The 18,199-nt window shown below is 37.7% G+C and overlaps 2 protein-coding genes across 4 annotated transcripts in view; both read right to left on the bottom strand.

Annotated features, from left to right (window-relative positions):
- LOC144660167 (plexin domain-containing protein 2-like) overlaps positions 1-18,199 on the bottom strand; it is a 79,395-nt gene that overhangs the window by 9,412 nt on the left and 51,784 nt on the right. The gene's annotated exons all lie outside the window — the stretch shown is intronic.
- LOC144660186 (plexin domain-containing protein 2-like) overlaps positions 1-18,199 on the bottom strand; it is a 29,257-nt gene that overhangs the window by 7,640 nt on the left and 3,418 nt on the right. The window contains exons 3-5 of the mRNA XM_078520782.1: positions 18,050-18,172; positions 15,671-15,740; positions 4,607-4,729 (exon numbers count right to left, since the gene is read on the bottom strand). Of these exons, the coding sequence (XP_078376908.1) occupies positions 4,607-4,729; positions 15,671-15,740; positions 18,050-18,172 (316 nt within the window). The remainder of the gene's footprint in view (positions 1-4,606; positions 4,730-15,670; positions 15,741-18,049; positions 18,173-18,199) is intronic.

The raw sequence follows: 18,199 nt of genomic DNA, 5'->3' as shown, positions 1-18,199 counted from the left end.
ATTCAAATAAATACAGCAGTAGTTATCAATTCACAGGCCAAGGATGCAAAGTTAATAATACATTTTTTTCGTAGATTTGCTCAATTGAACAACAGTTAGTAATATTTTATTTCATATATATATTTTTTATTTAGATTTCCAAATGTTGTCTCAACAAAGATATTACTTTATAATGTAGCGTGACATCCGATAAAATAAACGACATACAATACGCGCGAGCTCGAGCTAGCTTTTAAGCTGCGAGAAAGGTCAAATATTCTCTTGCTCACAGCGGCCCTGTATATTATAAGAATTAGAAATTTCTGTCTTCTAAATGGAATAGATCCCATCATATAAAATTAGTCTCTCTCGTTTATACATTGTAGTGTTCCATTCTAACTGCGCGGGAGTATTCTGCTTTTGTGTTCTAGCTACACGGCGATTTCTTGTTAAGTTAAACTTAATTTCTGTTCGATCGTACGAAACAGACAACAGACAACAGATCCAGCCAGTCGTGCGATAGCATAAAGCGAGCGTCATCGCTTAAAAAGTATGTACTAGTCGATCCGAATTTATCAGCAATACACAATGTACATGTTTGTATTGGCTACGTATACTGATCATCATTGTAATAATTTAATAAAACTGTTTAACCGTTCATTCAAAAACTGTTTTTATTCATTAAAAATAAGTTTGCCTTAAAATATAAGCTTCTTTTTGTTTTATTTCATCAGGTATTTTTTAAGCCCTGAAGATCCCATTCAGTGACAACATTGAGAGTTGGTCCATTTGGGTACATGGTACATTATATTGGGTATAATAATTATTAATATAATTATTAGGGAAAAATTTAAAAGCGATCTCTGTAGTCTTTTACTAGTAAACTTACTCGTTAAAGACTACAAAAAAATGTACTTGTTAAAAAAAATTAAAAAAACTACAGACTGGTAGTCAAGCTTGTTTTATCTTTGAAACTTTTAACCAGAGATCGCTTTTAAATTTTACATAATGTCTTTTCCTGGTTACTCGTAGGCATTTCCCGATTATGCTAGCATTTTTTGGCATAATTTGGCTTAACGCTCTTTTTTTTTTACACTTTTTCTCAAAAAAGAATTGTTAGCATAATTTAGCATTTTTGCCAATTTTATCTTCATTTTTGTCGTCAAAAACAAGAATTTGCTTGTTTTCGGTGTTCAAACACTTCTAAAGACCTTTATATTAGAAAACTCGAATTCTTTACGCTTTCCACAAAAATTTGGGTGGTACTTGTGACTTGAAAGATGGCCTAGCTGGTCAGCGGTTAATTTTCAAGGTTTTACCCAGTCTTTGCTCAAAATAAAAAAAAAAGAAGGCGTCAGCCACGCCGTTGTCACGAACTAACTTGCAGGAAAAAGAAGGAAGTCGCGAAGCAGGAAATAAGCCAGCTCCAGCAGAAATAGTTCGAGAGCGATCTTTGGAATCCACTGCTGGTAAATCCAAGCGGAGAGGGCACAGGAAGAATTCGAAAGATGTTTTTTAATATTATTCAGTTAACTGAGTTAACGTAAAACACACATGGTGTCGTTTTTGTATGTATTTCTTTAAAATAAAGAAAATCATTTTTCAAACCAAAAGAGCATAATTTTGAAAAATGAGCATAATTTGAGCATTTTGGGGGCAAAAACGAGCATTGCTAGGAGCATAAAATGCCATTTTTACTAGCATTATCGGGAAATGCCTAGTTACTCGTCCATTTTTTAATTAGAATTATTACCATTATTATTGTTATTATTATTATTATTATTATTATTATTATTATTATTATTATTATTATTATTACAAGTGAAACCGGTAAAAACAATATATAATTATATATTTCATAGAAAACAGGTAAATGTGAAAAGGTTAAAAAAAAAAATAGATTAGTGTGTATCAGTCTGCAGCTTACTTTTATAAGCAAATGCCTACATTGTGCGGTTCCAGAAAATTCCATACTCACCACAAAGATGGTCAATGGAAATTCCGAAGGGGAGGGAGGTCGCAATAGCCCAAATTTTTAAAATAAAGTGTAAAAAGCTAAACTGAAAGTTCCAGGGGGTCGGAAGGGTCCAAACCAAAGAACCATCCTTGGGGTAGGTATGGATACTTTTTGGAACCACACATTATAGTTAAACTGCCATTACACTATTGAAGACACTTTAGCCTGTGCTGGAGTAAATTTATGGTATGTGATAATAATTTCGTAAATTCCCTGTAATTTCATTATTTTTATTGAAACAAAATATTTTTGTCTGTGAACCCCAGAACGGTTTCAAAACTTACATGTTATAAAGTGTCAGTATTCACATGTAGCCTTATTGGGTTCTGAGATGTTCATATTACATAAATAGCTATAAATGTCACTAAAGAATATTCAGGTTTAAACTGGCAACATTTGGGAATCAATCATGTGACAATTTCATTACACTAACACAATGTGTATTTTTGAGTTCATTTTGACTAATAGGAATGTCATTGCACTCTTCAAGTCACCTGTAAATAGAAACAAAACAAACAAAAACTATTTATTTTGATGAAATTGCTATTTTTCCAGCATGCAGACTGTATATTAAATGGCCTTTTTCAGTGTGTGAAAAAAAAACTGACTGCTTCCATGTTGGGCTAGTGAATTCAATGATGTTTTCCACTTGCTAGATAGGCAAATAACATTTATGGATTTTTATTTTTTGATGTTGATCTTTCCAGAGAAACATGGGACTTTGGTTTAGCATATAATGGTTTCACCTTGCCCAGTCTACCTGCGTCAGGCCAGGGAAAAAATTAATTTTCTTTGCACCCTTCCTTTCATTAATCATAATTTTGCAGAAAAAATGTCAGGCTTCATTTGAATTTTTTACATTGCTAGCTGTAGTTTGAAATGCCACTGAAGGCCATCCAACAACTGAAAATACATGCCTTAAAAAATATCAAACAGCTTTTTTATAAAGTAGGCAAATGTCTGGTCAAAAAGTAGATCTTAAATGTCTCAGGTAATGAATGTGTGTAGACAGGAGGATGGGAATTGCTGAGATTGGCTGAAGAGATCAATAACTACCTGAACTTGTTATAATCCATAGTTTAACTCACCAGTAATTCAGAAAGTCCTCAGTTCTGAATTCTGTAAATCCTGTTTACACATTAGGCATTCTATTAATCCCACAAATTACCTGTATACCACAAAATGCAAAAGAAACGTAAATCTATGTCTGGCAATACAATACACATCATGGAAAGATTTTTCTTTGCGGCCTGAAATGACCACTTGGTCAACATTTTGACAAACATTTCCTCACGTATAAATAATGAAAGGATGCGATTCTTATTAATTTGAAGTAGCTTAACATTCGGTTGACAAATATAAATAACAGTTACATGCCTCGACGAACTGAGTGACATTACTATGATACTATCGCCTTAAAATCTACAAGATCTATTTTTTTATCGCCGAGCTCGGCTTTAATTCCAGTTAGCTAAGTTTTAGCACGGTTCTATCTTTAGCACTTTTATAAATCTTCACATAAACACCGAAGACATAAGCTTAAGCCAGTCTTCAAACTAAATTTAAGGTACACAATGAGAAACGCTTACCTCAGGTCACTGTAAGTTTCTGTTAGAAATGTTTGCGAAAATCTTCCACCGTTTCTCCTCATTCCATATTCTTCTTTATCGGGAATACAAATAAAGGATATTGCATACCCTTTGTTTGGGGACTCGCGATCGCGTCAAGAAGAATGAACATCGACAAAACTATCCTATATAACTCAAAATCACTTCATTGGATCGCCATCCCCACCATTTTGAAAATGTTCTAGTTCTAGTCATGAGCCCACAATACGGACCATGGCGAATCCGCTGGGGTGACCCCCAAACTTCTCCCCGGGCCCACTCCTTTTGGCAAAATTTTCTTTTATATCAAATGCAAATGGTCGTTGAGTAGGAAGCCAACAAACTTTTCAATTGTATTTTTTACTGTCGTACTTTTTCAGGAAAAAGTAATAATGGCCATTTTTAAAAACACTATTTAAAAAACTACAACTTCGCTCAAAAAGATCCTAAGAGAAAGGTTTCATTAAAGTTTTCAAGCGAATTTAAAAAGGTGATCCGTTCTTGTCACATGACCGATGACGTCATAGCAATGGGATAAATTAAAAAGTACTTAACATATAAGTATCTACCAACATGTAATTTCTTGTTACCTCACATTTAATGCAACACCAGATACGCACTTGTACCAAGACTCCCATTTTTTGAAAATTGTACATAGCTCCCTTAATATTTATATTTGTTCGGTACCTGGGCAGTCCGAAATGCCTTACACCAATGTGCTTCAAACTGCAATGCCTGCTTTTTCAGTAACAAAATATTTTCGTCACAGTGAGCAAAAACGAACTTCTAAGCAACGTCACGTGAGTAATGACGTCATCGACCTACGACTTATACAAGAAGTAGTTTATGGTAAGAGTTATTTCTATACGACGTACTACTCCAGCTGACTTCAAACTGACCAAGTTATTTGGCATTGACGATTTTCAGTTGCAAAGGATTTTGGGAAGGTTTTTATTATAATTATATATTGTTTTTATAATTATTATTATTATTATTTACTTACCATCATCGAGGGTTAAAACTTTTGAACTTTTTTGCAGGTGAGGATCGAAGTATGCCATGAGGGGTGCCACGTACTGCACCTGAGTCATGAGCTTAGTGAGATGCGTGTCCATGTACAGGAAACCTTAAAAAGATCGCAGGTAGCCCACAGTAAGACATTACTTAAGTTAAAACAGTTTCATTTGTGATGCAAGGATAGCGCAGCGGTGAAAGCATTTGCTTCCCATCAATATATATGTGGCCTGGGTTTGATTCCCAGACCCAGCGTCATTATTATGTGGGTAATGAGTTCGTAGTTGGTTATTGTCCTTGCTCTGGGAGTTTTTCTCCGGGTTCTTCGGTTTTCCTTCCTCCACAAAAACCAGCACTTCCAAATTCCAATTTGATTGGGAGTCCGAGGGCCACATGTTTGTCAGTCGCAAGACTGTTCAGCCACCCTTCAGGACCGTCCGCTCGCGGATCGCTATAGCGCTTTTGTTTTTCAAACTCCTACGAACCACACATTTTCTGATAGCTTAATAGTTCCAGATTTTGGATTATTTTTTTAAAAATGACGAAAACTTAAAACAAACCCAAAACCGAGATGTTTTTTTTGCGAATGTATATGTCTGTGTTAATCAGGCTCCAGGCCTGCCGAAAATAAGCGGAAGAAAACGATAAACATCGCATTTGCCCGTTAAAACGTTTCTCTAACGAGTGAAAAGTGCGTTTGTTCTTTTGTGATGAGCAGATAAGGTATTAAGGTTAGGGGAGACAAATCATCGGTACTTCCTGTGTAAAAATGTAAATTATTCGAAAATGAGAAAAGAAAACAAAAATCGCAGACACGGTTTTAGAGCAAAACTATCTGGCAATAAGCTAGCCAAATTTCAGCCAAATCAGTTTAGGGGCTGCCGACTTGAAGTTAAAAACGTAAGCTCAACTTTTCGAAATTTTCTTTCCGAGAAAAAAAGAAAATTTATTTTTTTGCGGCGTCTTACCCATAATGGGATTAACGCCTGGAACGTCAAGGTTGTTGCTCTCCAGAAAGGGATCATCTTGCTCTAACAATACATTTACGCGGAACGACCGGACACAAATCGAGGTTAAAAAATTCAAAATTCTCGCTCTATCATGTATGGAGCCGCATTTTTGTAATATAATTTCCTTGACGTGCTGCGAGTTTGGTTGTTTGCCGATTCAGCGGAGGGAGAAAAAAAACCGGTAACAAACGGCATTTGCATCTGAAAGTGAAGGTAAAACCTTAGCATGTGAATTCTCGGTTCGTTTCGCGGCCGATCGGATCAGGCGCCTGCTTGCAGGCTAGTAAAGCCTCGGAATATCGGTCGGTCAACACAAAAAAAAAACATGCTGGCCGAAGTGAGAGAAGCTGTTATAGCTGGGAGAGAATAAAGTTGATTTTAGGCTTACAGTACGGACAGTATCTGCACAGTAGCTACTGCATTTTATTTGAAATTATTTAAATTCGCGCTTGTTCCCATTGAGCAGAAGCGCGTCTTCTATTCAGTGTGACCACTTTCTAGACCTTCAACCGGTTCTTCAACGTTAATTTTCGATTGGCTTTCACTTGTTGGTGCGGAAAACGACAGGTGGATTCGAAGAAGACGCCGAATCTATAGAATTTCTTGCGTTAATCAAAGATCTCTTCGAGAAACCGACTATTTTGCATGAGGTACGAGTAGGGGAAATGATAATATTGAAAGCGATTTGCGATGCATTATTAAAATCAACAGGTTAAAACCGATCTTAAAGTTTGAGTGCCACTTTGCAGTCTTTGCTCCAAAAGAAAGGTTATCAGTTGATTGATTTTTCTGATAACCAGCTGGTTGGGAATTTTCCATTGTCAAATTCCTGCTTTTACTTTTTATAAACCAAGCGTCTGTCATTATCGTCTCGTGTTTCACCTTTGTCTATTTATTTACATTTTATCAGAGGCACATTGCATTGCAGTATTAATAGTTTTTTTAAAAAAAAACCTTTCCGTTAGTTGACCTCATCCTTTTATAAGCGACGAGCAAGAGCCAGTATACTAGCAAGTACATAAAACGGACTAAATGACGGTGTTTCCGTGATTATCGGCTGGCTGCAAATTTCTGCTTAGATTACCGAATTTATAAATAGACGTTATTATGAACGCCTCCTACGCGGACGTTCTTTTGGATTGCGTGACGAATCTCTGTGTCACTACATTATGTAACAACAGGTCATCGCATTGGCCAATATCCTCTGACAATGAAGATTGGCAGCAACTTTTCAGCATGTTAAAGCTAAGTGATTTAATCGATTAATGGCAGAAATCTTTGAAAAATACCTACCTTTAAATTGCAAAAGGCTTGATGACGAGCGACGCGTGAAAATGGAAAAAATGATAGACTGTAGTCTCGACACGGACAGGCCAGCGAAATTACCTGCCTTGTACATTTTTTCTTTTGTTGAGGCCATCGAGAAATTTCGTAACACTTCGGAATCGGAAGTGCTGACGCATTCCTATTGAGTGACGTTTTTATCACCCACAGCGAAAAGTATTCCCTTGAGAAATTAAAATATTCCCCTGAGAAATTAAAACAGTCCCTTGAGAGTTAACAAAAATTCGAAAAATTCGGTAAGAGAAGGAATTCATTGTCCACTATTCTTTTATTTTACTTGTAAACAAGCAAAATAGTCGAACAAATGGAGCTGGAATTTCGTTAAGGACAATAAGCAGGCAATAAACATAATTAACCTTGCAAAAAACTTTATCGTGCAATAACTTCGAGCAGAAATAGAATATTTTGTGGAATTTTTTTTTTGTAAAAAAACGCCCTTGAAGAGCTTTATCCGAACTACAAAAAATCTCAAATTTGGAACATTTTTACTTTTTAACGGTGGCTGATACTTTAAACAAGAAGGATTTATTATATTTTTGATGCATTCATATATGTAGGTGTCTTTTGATAAACAGGCTGAGATTTAATTACCTTATTACAGGAAACAAGAAACTTCAAGCAGTTTATAACCTGGCAGTTTATGTTTGACCACTTCTTTCATTTCTTTGGCTAGAAAGACACGGCGCCACACAGTAAAAAATCTTTAGAAAAGCAGTCACTTGAGAAACACACAAGTCATGTTTGCGTAAGTCACGGAGTGTGAGTGAGCTGAATTTACTTCATCACGTCATCTCTTGCTTTAAACCACATCCCTGGCCAGATAAATTCCTGCTTCCGCATCATAACGAGCCACAAGTAACCGGAAGTTCAAAAATTCGCACGGTCTGGTTGCTATGAAGTGACGTCATAGGCCGGCTCAGAAGCTGTCATCGCATGTGAGTTGTGGTTTTACCGGCCGAGAGTTTTAACACTTTTGTACAATCACATGTGAAGCGGCTGTTTGGAGCTCGCAGCGGCATTCCCGTTTATTTCAAGCGGCTGGATTGCTCTTTTGACATTTGTTGAGATTGGATTACAGATTTTCCCGACAAAGCGCGCGTTAAATTTGTCTTCATTTCGATCGAGTCCTGTTCAGAATGGATTCTGCAGCACTTCGACGTGCAAATCATGGAAATGGTACTGAATCCCCTGAATCCTTAAATATTCAGTGTTCCTGTGGATAATTGATGTGGCCCATTGGTTTCAAGCCTTTTGAGAGAATTTGCTATGGTCGATTTCAGAAACCTAAAAAATGGCGGGCTTTTCATCGACACGTACACAAGAAAGAGGTATCTATAGCCTATTAATTCCCTTGGCTTTTTTTCTCAGGCCTATTTTCGACAGAAAATAAAAAGACAGCGTCTCAAAGAAGCATATTTTGCTGGTGGACAAACTAATTGAAGCTAATTGACCGAAGATCAGCCACAACAATACCAGCGCCGATCATTTCGGTAAAACAAATACTAGGAGCTATGCAGGGTAACATTGTTGATGCATTACCAGCATACAAAATTAATATTATCCAGTACAAAGGAAAAATCCATGAGTAAAAATAGTTAGGTTTAATATATTTATTTTCTGGCTAAACCAGGATTTGAAAAGGAATAATTTTGGAGAAGTGTAACTTGACGAATTATGCGATCATTATATATCCTGTCTGGTTTGCTCATCATTGCGTGCTTAAGTGCTTCTGGGACATACAAACTTGATTATTATTTTGATTTGTACATGACATCAAAGCTAAGGCAAGTGTTATTTATCCTCCTTGGCTTGGCAAACTTAAAGTCCAGGTATCACATGCATGCAACATATAAGTGCTTCCAAGATATTGAAATTTATTTAATATTTTGATTTGCAAGTGTTAAATATCTTCTTTGGCTTGTCCAGCTTGGAGTCCTGGCATCATTGCATGCCCGAATGCTTCAAGGATATATAAACTAATTTAATATTTTCATTCGTGCATGACATCAAAGCTTTGGCAAGTGTTACATATCCTCTTTGGTTATTCCAATTTGGAGTCCTGGCATCATTGTATGCCTGAGTGCTTCAGGGATATATAACCTTATTTAATATTTTGATTCGCACATGACATTGAGGCTTAGGCAAGTGTTATATATCCTCTTTGGTTATTCCAATTTGGAGTCCTGGCATCATTGTATGCCTGAGTGCTTCAGGGATATATAACCTTTTTTAATATTTTGATTCGCACATGGCATCGAGGCTTAGGCAAGTGTTATATATCCTCTTTGGTTATTCCAATTTGGAGTCCTGGCATCATTATATGCCTGAGTGCTTCAGGGATATATAACCTTATTTAATATTTTGATTCGCACATGACATTGAGGCTTAGGCAAGTGTTATATATCCTCTTTGGTTATTCCAATTTGGAGTCCTGGCATCATTGTATGCCTGAGTGCTTCAGGGATATATAACCTTTTTTAATATTTTGATTCGCACATGGCATCGAGGCTTAGGCAAGTGTTATATATCCTCTTTGGTTATTCCAATTTGGAGTCCTGGCATCATTGTATGCCTGATTGCTTCAGGGATATATAACCTTATTTAATATTTTGATTCGCACATGACATTGAGGCTTAGGCAAGTGTTATATATCCTCTTTGGTTATTCCAATTTGGAGTCCTGGCATCATTGTATGCCTGAGTGCTTCAGGGATATATAACTTGTTTTAGTATTTTGATTCACACATGACATTGAGGCTTAGGCAAGTGTTATATATCCGCTTTAGCTATTCCAATGTGGAGTCCTGGCATCATTGTATGCCTGAGTGCTTCAGGGATATATAACCTTATTTAATATTTTGATTCGCACATGACATTGAGGCTTAGGCAAGTGTTATATATCCTCTTTGGTTATTCCAATTTGGAGTCCTGGCATCATTGTATGCCTGAGTGCTTCAGGGATATATAACCTTTTTTTAATATTTTGATTCGCACATGGCATCGAGGCTTAGGCAAGTGTTATATATCCGCTTTGGTTATTTCAATTTGGAGTCCTGGCATCATTGTATATATGCCTGAGTGCTTCAGGGATATATAACCTTATTTTTTAAATATTTTTGATTCGCACATGACATCGAGGCTCAGGCAAGTTTTATATATCCTCTTTGGTTATTCCAATTTGGAGTCCTGGCATCATTGTATGCCTGAGTGCTTCTGGGATATATAACTTTTTTTTAATATTTTGATTCGCACATGACATCGAGGCTTAGGCAAGTGTTATATATCCTCTTTGGTTATTCCAACTTTTAGTCCTGGCATCCGGCATTACATGCCTGAGTATTTCTGGGATATACAAACTTCAAAGCTTAGGGCTTCCCCAAGTTTAGCCCTGGTATCAACATCAACATTAACCATGCAAGCAAATGACTAGTATTTCGACTCTTGACGAGACTCTACTCACAGTTCTCGTCATTCATTCATTTGAACTGTAAAGGAAAGCTTTAAAGTAAAATGAAAAACAAAACAAAAAAGTGTACAAAAACGCGCGCCAAGAGTCCCCGTTTTAATGTGATGGCTGCAATAAGTGGCAGCACAGGACGTGCAACAGTACGTTCAGAGAACAATACAGTCTGATTCAGGGGAACTTTAATATTGTTCGGTCTACGGTAGGAACATCAAGAGGGGAAGAAAACTGCGTAGCAGTTGCTGAAATCCTGTTCGCGGCTCGTTTGTACAGCTGGTGTATAAAATAAGCATATCCTGTCTCCGGTACAGCAGCACTGTCCCCAAAACGGCTTTTTTTTACTGATGAGCCACCGCGCCCTGCTTTCGTCGTTTTGGACGTTTGTAGGTCGCTAAAAATGGCTCTTTTAGGAGCCGCCAAATCTGCAAAAGTCATGATCAAAATAGGTTGTGTACTTTTACATTGTTAAGATTGTTATTTCTCCGCGGAAAATATGGGCCATGCATTCACATCAATAAGTTGTTCAGGTAGATCAGAAAAACATTAATGAAAGGATAAAAATCTAAATTTCGATTTTTGTTTAAAAATGCCAACGATTTAATATAAGTAGATGACATTCTCACCGATGAACTTCCTCCGCCAAACGCTTTGTGCTATGGGCTGCGATATTTGTTGAGAAAGAGTGTGCAATTCGGTGTAGAAGCCTTACATGTAAGTATGGAAATCGCTTGGATAGGTGTTTCCGGCGTTCGAGTATTCTTAGAAAAAAGGTAACAAAAATTTGGCTGCCGGGTAAATAGCGCTGCCGGGTATCTAGACACAACTTGAAAAATACATTTCTATAGAGATATTTCCGTACACGAGCTGTTAAAAACGAGAAAATCAAAGAGTTCGTTCAAGAAGTATTTCGCTTTTAAACTTTTTATCTCGCTCCGTGAAATAACTGGAGTAAAAGAAGACCGCTCGCATTCTTCCCAAACTAAAACTAAACGTGCCAAATATATAATATTCCGGAACATCAAACGTCTTGTATTTCTCTGAAGCTTTTTTATGACCAAAATAGAATTTTTAATTATATACACTCTTTCACGTTTCAGGATTATGACACATTCGCGCTAAAATTCGCACATTTAGTAGAACAGAAACGATTAATGGCAGGGATATTGTTACAATGGAATGCTGCAAGCTACTGGACTTCACGCTGAGATAGAGGAGTAAAAAACCTCTATCTCTGCGGGATCCAGAGGTCTGTTTTCGGTTGCTAAGAACTTGCGGTTCGTTATGCAAATAGTCTTTATTTATTTTGTTCCGAATGTTGATTAAAATAAACCCAAACCAGTTGAATGGCATTAAAAAAGTCCATTTCACCCCCCCCCCCTCCCAAAAAAAACGAGTAAACTAAGGCCATCCCGTTGTGTCCGTTATATTTCTCCGTTAAGCGTCGTCCGACGACTCAAGTCCGAGTTTTGCACCAGTCATGCAGTTTGACTAGTTTGCGTGAGCCGGAGTAGTAAACGAAAATTTCTCTCATTACGTCAACTCTTTTTTTTATCAATATGCATAAAAAAATTCCTGCCTGGGCTTGCAAATATTTATTTTGTTCCGAATCTTAAATAAAATATACTCAAACCACTTGAATGGCATAAATTGATTTCGGTAACTCGAAAACACAGCTATCGGAGGCATTTAAGAAGTTGCGTGATTCATAGCAAGTAAATAGAGCATACCTGACTGCGCGATTCAGCAGATAATTTCCCTGGCGTGATAGCGTGTTTCCCGTGCCTTGTCACATTCTTGCTAAGCTTGCAATTTTTGCTTTCGATTCCTAAAATAATCTCAAAACACAAAGTGGAATGTCCAGAAAAAATTGGCGTTGTTTTACAATATTCAGCACGTTTCGGGTAAATTGTACGACTTGTACTCGCTCCGAGCCAAACGCTTGAATAACACAAAAATAAATATTTCACACAAACAAAGCGCAGAGTATTCGTAAATATTTTAAAAATAGGTTAATGATTATTTATAGCTACAGGCGAGAGATCGCACTTGCGATCGCGTGGGTCTGACGTAGTGGTTTCATTTTAATTAGCTTGGACCAAGCGGTCTTCGGTTTCGCAATGTAATTGTTCAGTCCTCAATTCGGGTAAAACGTACGAATGACACAAAAATATCCGTTTCACACTAAACAGATCGAGAGCAGAATGTTCATGTTAAACGTGTGATCGCTAGTAAACATAAAGTCTTACGTGACCGTGACCTAGGGGCTGGCTGGGCCGCGTGGGTCTGGAACGATTTACTGAGAAAACGACAAATAAATGTCGGCCAGATTATGAACCGGCTGCGCCCGGTTAATTCACGCTTGTGTTCATTAAGGTATTTGAAATTAACGCTAATTTATTTAATAATATACATACAAAAATTTCTGCATGCTCATTCGCTGAGAGCACGTCAATTAATTCCAAACAGGGCAGAAAGTTGAAATTGAGTGCAGAAAGTTGAAATTAAATTGATTGACAGGAAAGTCGGAAAGCGCGCCAAAACAAAATGGCGGCCGTTGTCGGAGTGTTTGAGACAGCAAAAATCGAGCAAAAACATAACAATTCATGAAAAGTTTGACCGATTTAACAAAGGTTATAAGTATATAAACCAAAGTACTGGACGTTTGTACAGCACATGCAAAAGAGGCTTTACGAAACTACTGAAAGCTACCAAACGTGGATTTTCTTTCGCGACGGCTCGTAAAGAAGATAGATTACAAGTGTGAATTGAAGTTGGACATTTCAGCCCAAACCAATACAACTGAATAAGGATAAAAGCACCCGATAATGCATGACAGAGAGCTTTACAATTCCCTAGCGGTATCTGGATTTTACAAAGCCCGACAACTCCGTTATGTTTGAACGAATCGGAAAGGTAAGCTACGTATAAACACCGGTTTGTTTGTCATCCACTTCAAGTGAAATTTTTGTATGTGTATTATTAACAAGTAATCACATGATTTTTCTCGTACAATTTGGGATAAATCAGCACTCGTAAATTTTTCAAAGACTACAAATTGCACTCGCCCTAATTTGGTTAGCCTTTGAAAAATTTACTCGTGCTGATTTATCCCAAATTGCACTCGAAATCGTCTCCCAAAGTCCAACCCTACGTCCTCGTCGTGGGAGATGGAAACGGGTAATGCCGGCTAACAGGGCTCTGGCAAACTTGTGCGTGGGGCTAGCAACCCCATCACAGTAATTAATTGCTACGGAAACTGAGGATCAGAGAAATACACAAACACAGGACGAGGGAGATGGACGAATGACTGCACAACGCACGATCAGGCCACTCCTAGGCCCAAAGTCAAAGTGCCATATTGGCACTTGGAATGTCAGAACTATGTTTCAAACAGGCAAGACCGCACAGGTGGAAAGGGAAATGTTGCTCTACCGCATTGATATTTTAGGCATAAGTATGGAGGTGGCTAGGGCATGTTATCAGGAAAGGTCGAGATAGCATAACACGAACTGCATTAAGATGGACACCGGATAGTGGAAGAAGGAAGAAAGGACGTCCACGGGAGACTTGGAGGAGGACGATCGAGGCAGAAATGAAAACAGCAGGGAAGACGTGGAAAGAACTTGAGAAGGTAGCCATGGAAAGGGAGCAATGGAAATCTCTGGTCTCAGCCTTATGTGCCTCCTAGGCGTGAAGAGGATTATGTGTGTGTGTGTGCACTCGAAATCATGCGATTATCTATACAAATTAACGCGAATTGGAGGAAAAATTACTTTCCAGTAAAGAAAATTAACGCGAAAGAGGGGGTAACATTTTAAAATGAAGGAAATTAACACGACGTACAGAAAGAAAAAAACACTTTTTGAGACAACAGGAACAAGTTTATAACGGTCATACTTTGTAACGGCCATACTTTTGAAAATGTGTGTAGCTTAGCATACGAAACGTCAAGTTAGTAAAATGCGAATTTTCATAATGTTTATTACCGCTGTTTGTTTCATATTTTTTAATCAAGTTACGATGGCCTAAGACCAAGAGTCTATATAAACGTATAATCTTAAAGGGAAACAATGTTCGTGGTACTTTCCCCAAACTTAGGGGTTAAGCGAAGGAATCTAACCATTTTGAGCGTTCTGGTTGATTTCCACTGACGCGTAATTTTTTACGTGCGTGAAAAAATTTAGAGACAATGTATGAACGACTTGCGTAAACGTTTACGCAAGTCGTTCATACATTGTCTCTAAATTTTTTCACGCACGTAAAAAATTACGCGTCAGTGGAAATCCACCATTCTTCACAGTTTAAGTGATACCGGCAGATAATTTTCCACCCTGATAATTTAATGCTTTTTTTTTTCTAAGAGTCAAGAATATCTGGACTGTAACGAGAAATTGGGGCCAAAATTGAAAATAAGGTCATGAAAATTAACCTTCCACTAAATTAAGGGCGTGAAAATTAACGTGACAAATGCGCAAATGTTTGAAATATTATTAGCGTTAATTTCCTACACTAAGGTAACAATTAGATCATAAAAACAAATCTTCTTTGAGCAAGCAGTCGACGAAGCAGTTGGGACAATCCAAAGGATTATGGTCCAAAACCCACATGTATCAATATCTTTAGGCCAAAGATCAAGAATAATTCCCTTTCAACACAAACTTACGTAATTGTGTTTCATCAGTAAATAGACAATGGGAGAACCAATCATATTGGAAGATTAATTAAAACTATAACAACATTCTTGAGCGTGATTGTTTATGAAGAGCCCGATTTGAACACTTATAGGGCAGTGCATGCATCATGCTTGTTATTGGACAGTGAAATAGGACAGTGTACGCGTCATGCCTGTGTAATTAGACAGTACGCGCCATTTTGCGCGCGCTTTTGTGTGCATTCTATCAAGTAAACTGTTATGACTGTTTTTCAGTATTCATAAAAACGTTAAATCATTTAACCAAAGATTAGTTTCCTTCTCAAATTTTGTCATAGTTTTGATTAATTGCATGGTAACAGGACTTCGTGTCGTCCAATTTTATCTGTAATCATACTCGTCGGATTAACAGATCGGACTCCGTGGTCGTCCGATTTTGTTAATCACTCGTATGATTACAGACCGAATTGGACTCCGCTCAGTCCTATTACCATTATAAATTTTCAAATGAAACAAATCAGCGTGGCTAGTATATGTAACTGTACAATAAATTAGAAATAACTCTCCAGTGAACAGTGGTTCCTACCTCCTGTTGAAAGCATAACTTGATCAAGTAGGTGACCGTAGTAAGGAAACTTAAAACTCAGCGTGTAATTCTAAAAAAAGAAAATTTGTTGAAGTACAAAGGATTATAATTTACTGATATATCTGTACTTAAAGGGACACTATCATGGAGATTTTTCTGCTTTACAGTAAAAAGTACTAAAATTGACAAAGTACGTATACTCTCACTCAAATTGTACCTAGAACATCAAGATGAAGGTATAAAGCAAATTGTGTGGTTCCAGAAAATGTCCATACTCTCCCCACAGGGATTGTAAATTCCTTGGGGTGAAAGGTGGTCTCAGAGACCAAAAACTTTCTCAGAAGCCCTGTACAGTCAACTCTCGGCTTGCGGACACTCCTCTACTGCAGACACTCACTAAAACTTACGAGCAAAATCCGGATCCCCAGCCAAAGCTATAGAGGTTTGACTGGAAATGACTCCCGCTATTACGGACTCTCACTATAATTACGGAATAACGGACATTTTTGCGGTACCAACAGTCTTTGTTTTGACTCTCGATAAAGTGTAGTCGCCATGAACTTCTCATATAACATAAATTACGTAAAATTGCAGTCTGCTGTCCGTTGTTTGTCAAAACACATTTCAAAAAAATTCTGGAATATTTATTTTTGCATCAATTCCTTCAGTAACTGTACAATAGACTTTTGCTTTTTCACTTCAGCTTGGTCTTTCAGCTTGGCCTTTCCCTCCACAAGCCCTCATCCTCCATTCCAAACGAATGCTTAGCAGCTTCACCACTGTTGATAAGCTTATCATAGTCTTTATCATTTAACGTATGTTAACGGCGCTTTTTTTCTTCGCATCCAGCTATTACAGACTCTTACGGACACTAAACGACGCCCCGAGCGTGTCCACTATAACGAGAGTTGACTGTACTGCCTATTTTCAATTATCACAAATAAAATTGTTGCGTTGCTCCTAAAAATATCCATACCCTTCCCGATGAAGGGTTTTTTGGTTTGATCCCCTCACCTTTCCAGAAATCCCAGCTTAGCTTCTTTCCCACTTTCCTTTAATAATGGGGCTTTTGAGACCTTCCACCCCACCCAACAGAATAGCCTTCCACGAAGTATGCAAATTGGATATATCAAACATGCAAAGTTACAACTTTTAAGTATGACTCAAATCAACACTAATACATATTAGTATAATTTCCAGAGGTGAATCCAATTCTGATTGGTCGAGAAGCTCGGACTATGTCTTAATATTCACCGCGCTAGGCGGTGAATATTGCATCTGAAGGTTTGGCTACTAAGCCATGCCACGTTTGCCATCCAGGTCAGTGAATATGGCGGCATTTGCTGAATGAAAAATTCTCTCATTTAAAAGAAATCACTCCAAATGGACCTGAATATTTGAAACATTGGGAATTTTGCAAATTTACTACCAAGGCTTTTGGACCGAAAACATTTTCAAGAAATAGTTTGCAAGGCATTAGAATTGATCGTAAACATGGTGATTTTGAAGATCGCACACGGCCATGTACTCAGTCAGATCAACTGTTAAAACATTATTTAGTTCTCTTCTCACTGGAGCTAGTAATTTCGAGAGGATTCACACAATTGCTCAGAAGTCACCAACGATAAAACAAAGGTACCAGATATCTATCTTTTTCGTAGTGTTTGTTTTGTTCCGTTTTATTGCTAAAACTCGAGCGTAAATTATGATTTCAATCGATGAATTAAACTGGTTTACTCGTATGCAAGCGAGCACTTCTGTTTGTTGTTTTCGTGTTTTCTATTGCTATTTTGCTTTTTGATATTTACTTCTGAAAATTATACTAAAACAATTATTCATCCCCTGGATATTAATTTGTGAGTTTTTGTCAATGGATAATGTAAGAAAATATCATAATATATAGATTTAGGCAAGCCTAAAAGCGGAGCTCCACACTAAATAAATCGTCAAATCCAATCGCAGAAATTGCGCTTACAAAATCCTGTCATTACCCTAGACAAAAAAGTAAGATTTGAGCCCGTGATTCAATGAAAAACTATAACCTAGTCAGCGGTCAGCTTTTAAAAAACACAATGACCTCGATGAGCTGTACACCTGAAACCACGATATGGTCATGTGATAGTGGTCAGCGGATACCTTGTTTTGACAGCTGTCAATTGACCATAACATGGATGTCCAAAGATGGCATTCTCCCCCGGTCGGGTTGCCTTGCGACTCCCATCCTCCTCCCCGAGAGTCTAATCTGTAGGGGTGGGTGGGCGGGCGGGCATACGCTCACTGGATAACCAAATGTTTTTGGCTTCACGGGCTTACCAAATTTCCTCACCCATGGTGCTCCGCTGGCGCGCTTCGCGCGCTTGAACTCAGCTTTCACTTTACCTGTAGCAGAAGATAACTGTCAGAGAGGTAAGGTTGTTCTACAGTTTTCGGATCTCCTTGAATGTTTATCCAATAACCTTGCCCACTGTTCACAACTTGTGATACATAATATCTATGGTTTATCTGAAAAAAAGAACTCAAGATTTGAAG

Source organism: Oculina patagonica, chromosome 7 (assembly GCF_052425735.1).
Source record: "Oculina patagonica isolate OP01 chromosome 7, crgOcupat, whole genome shotgun sequence".
In the NCBI taxonomy this organism is placed as follows: domain Eukaryota; kingdom Metazoa; phylum Cnidaria; class Anthozoa; order Scleractinia; family Oculinidae; genus Oculina; species Oculina patagonica.
The sequence above is the reverse complement of the archived record's forward strand: the minus strand, read 5'-3'. Positions and strand labels throughout refer to the sequence as shown.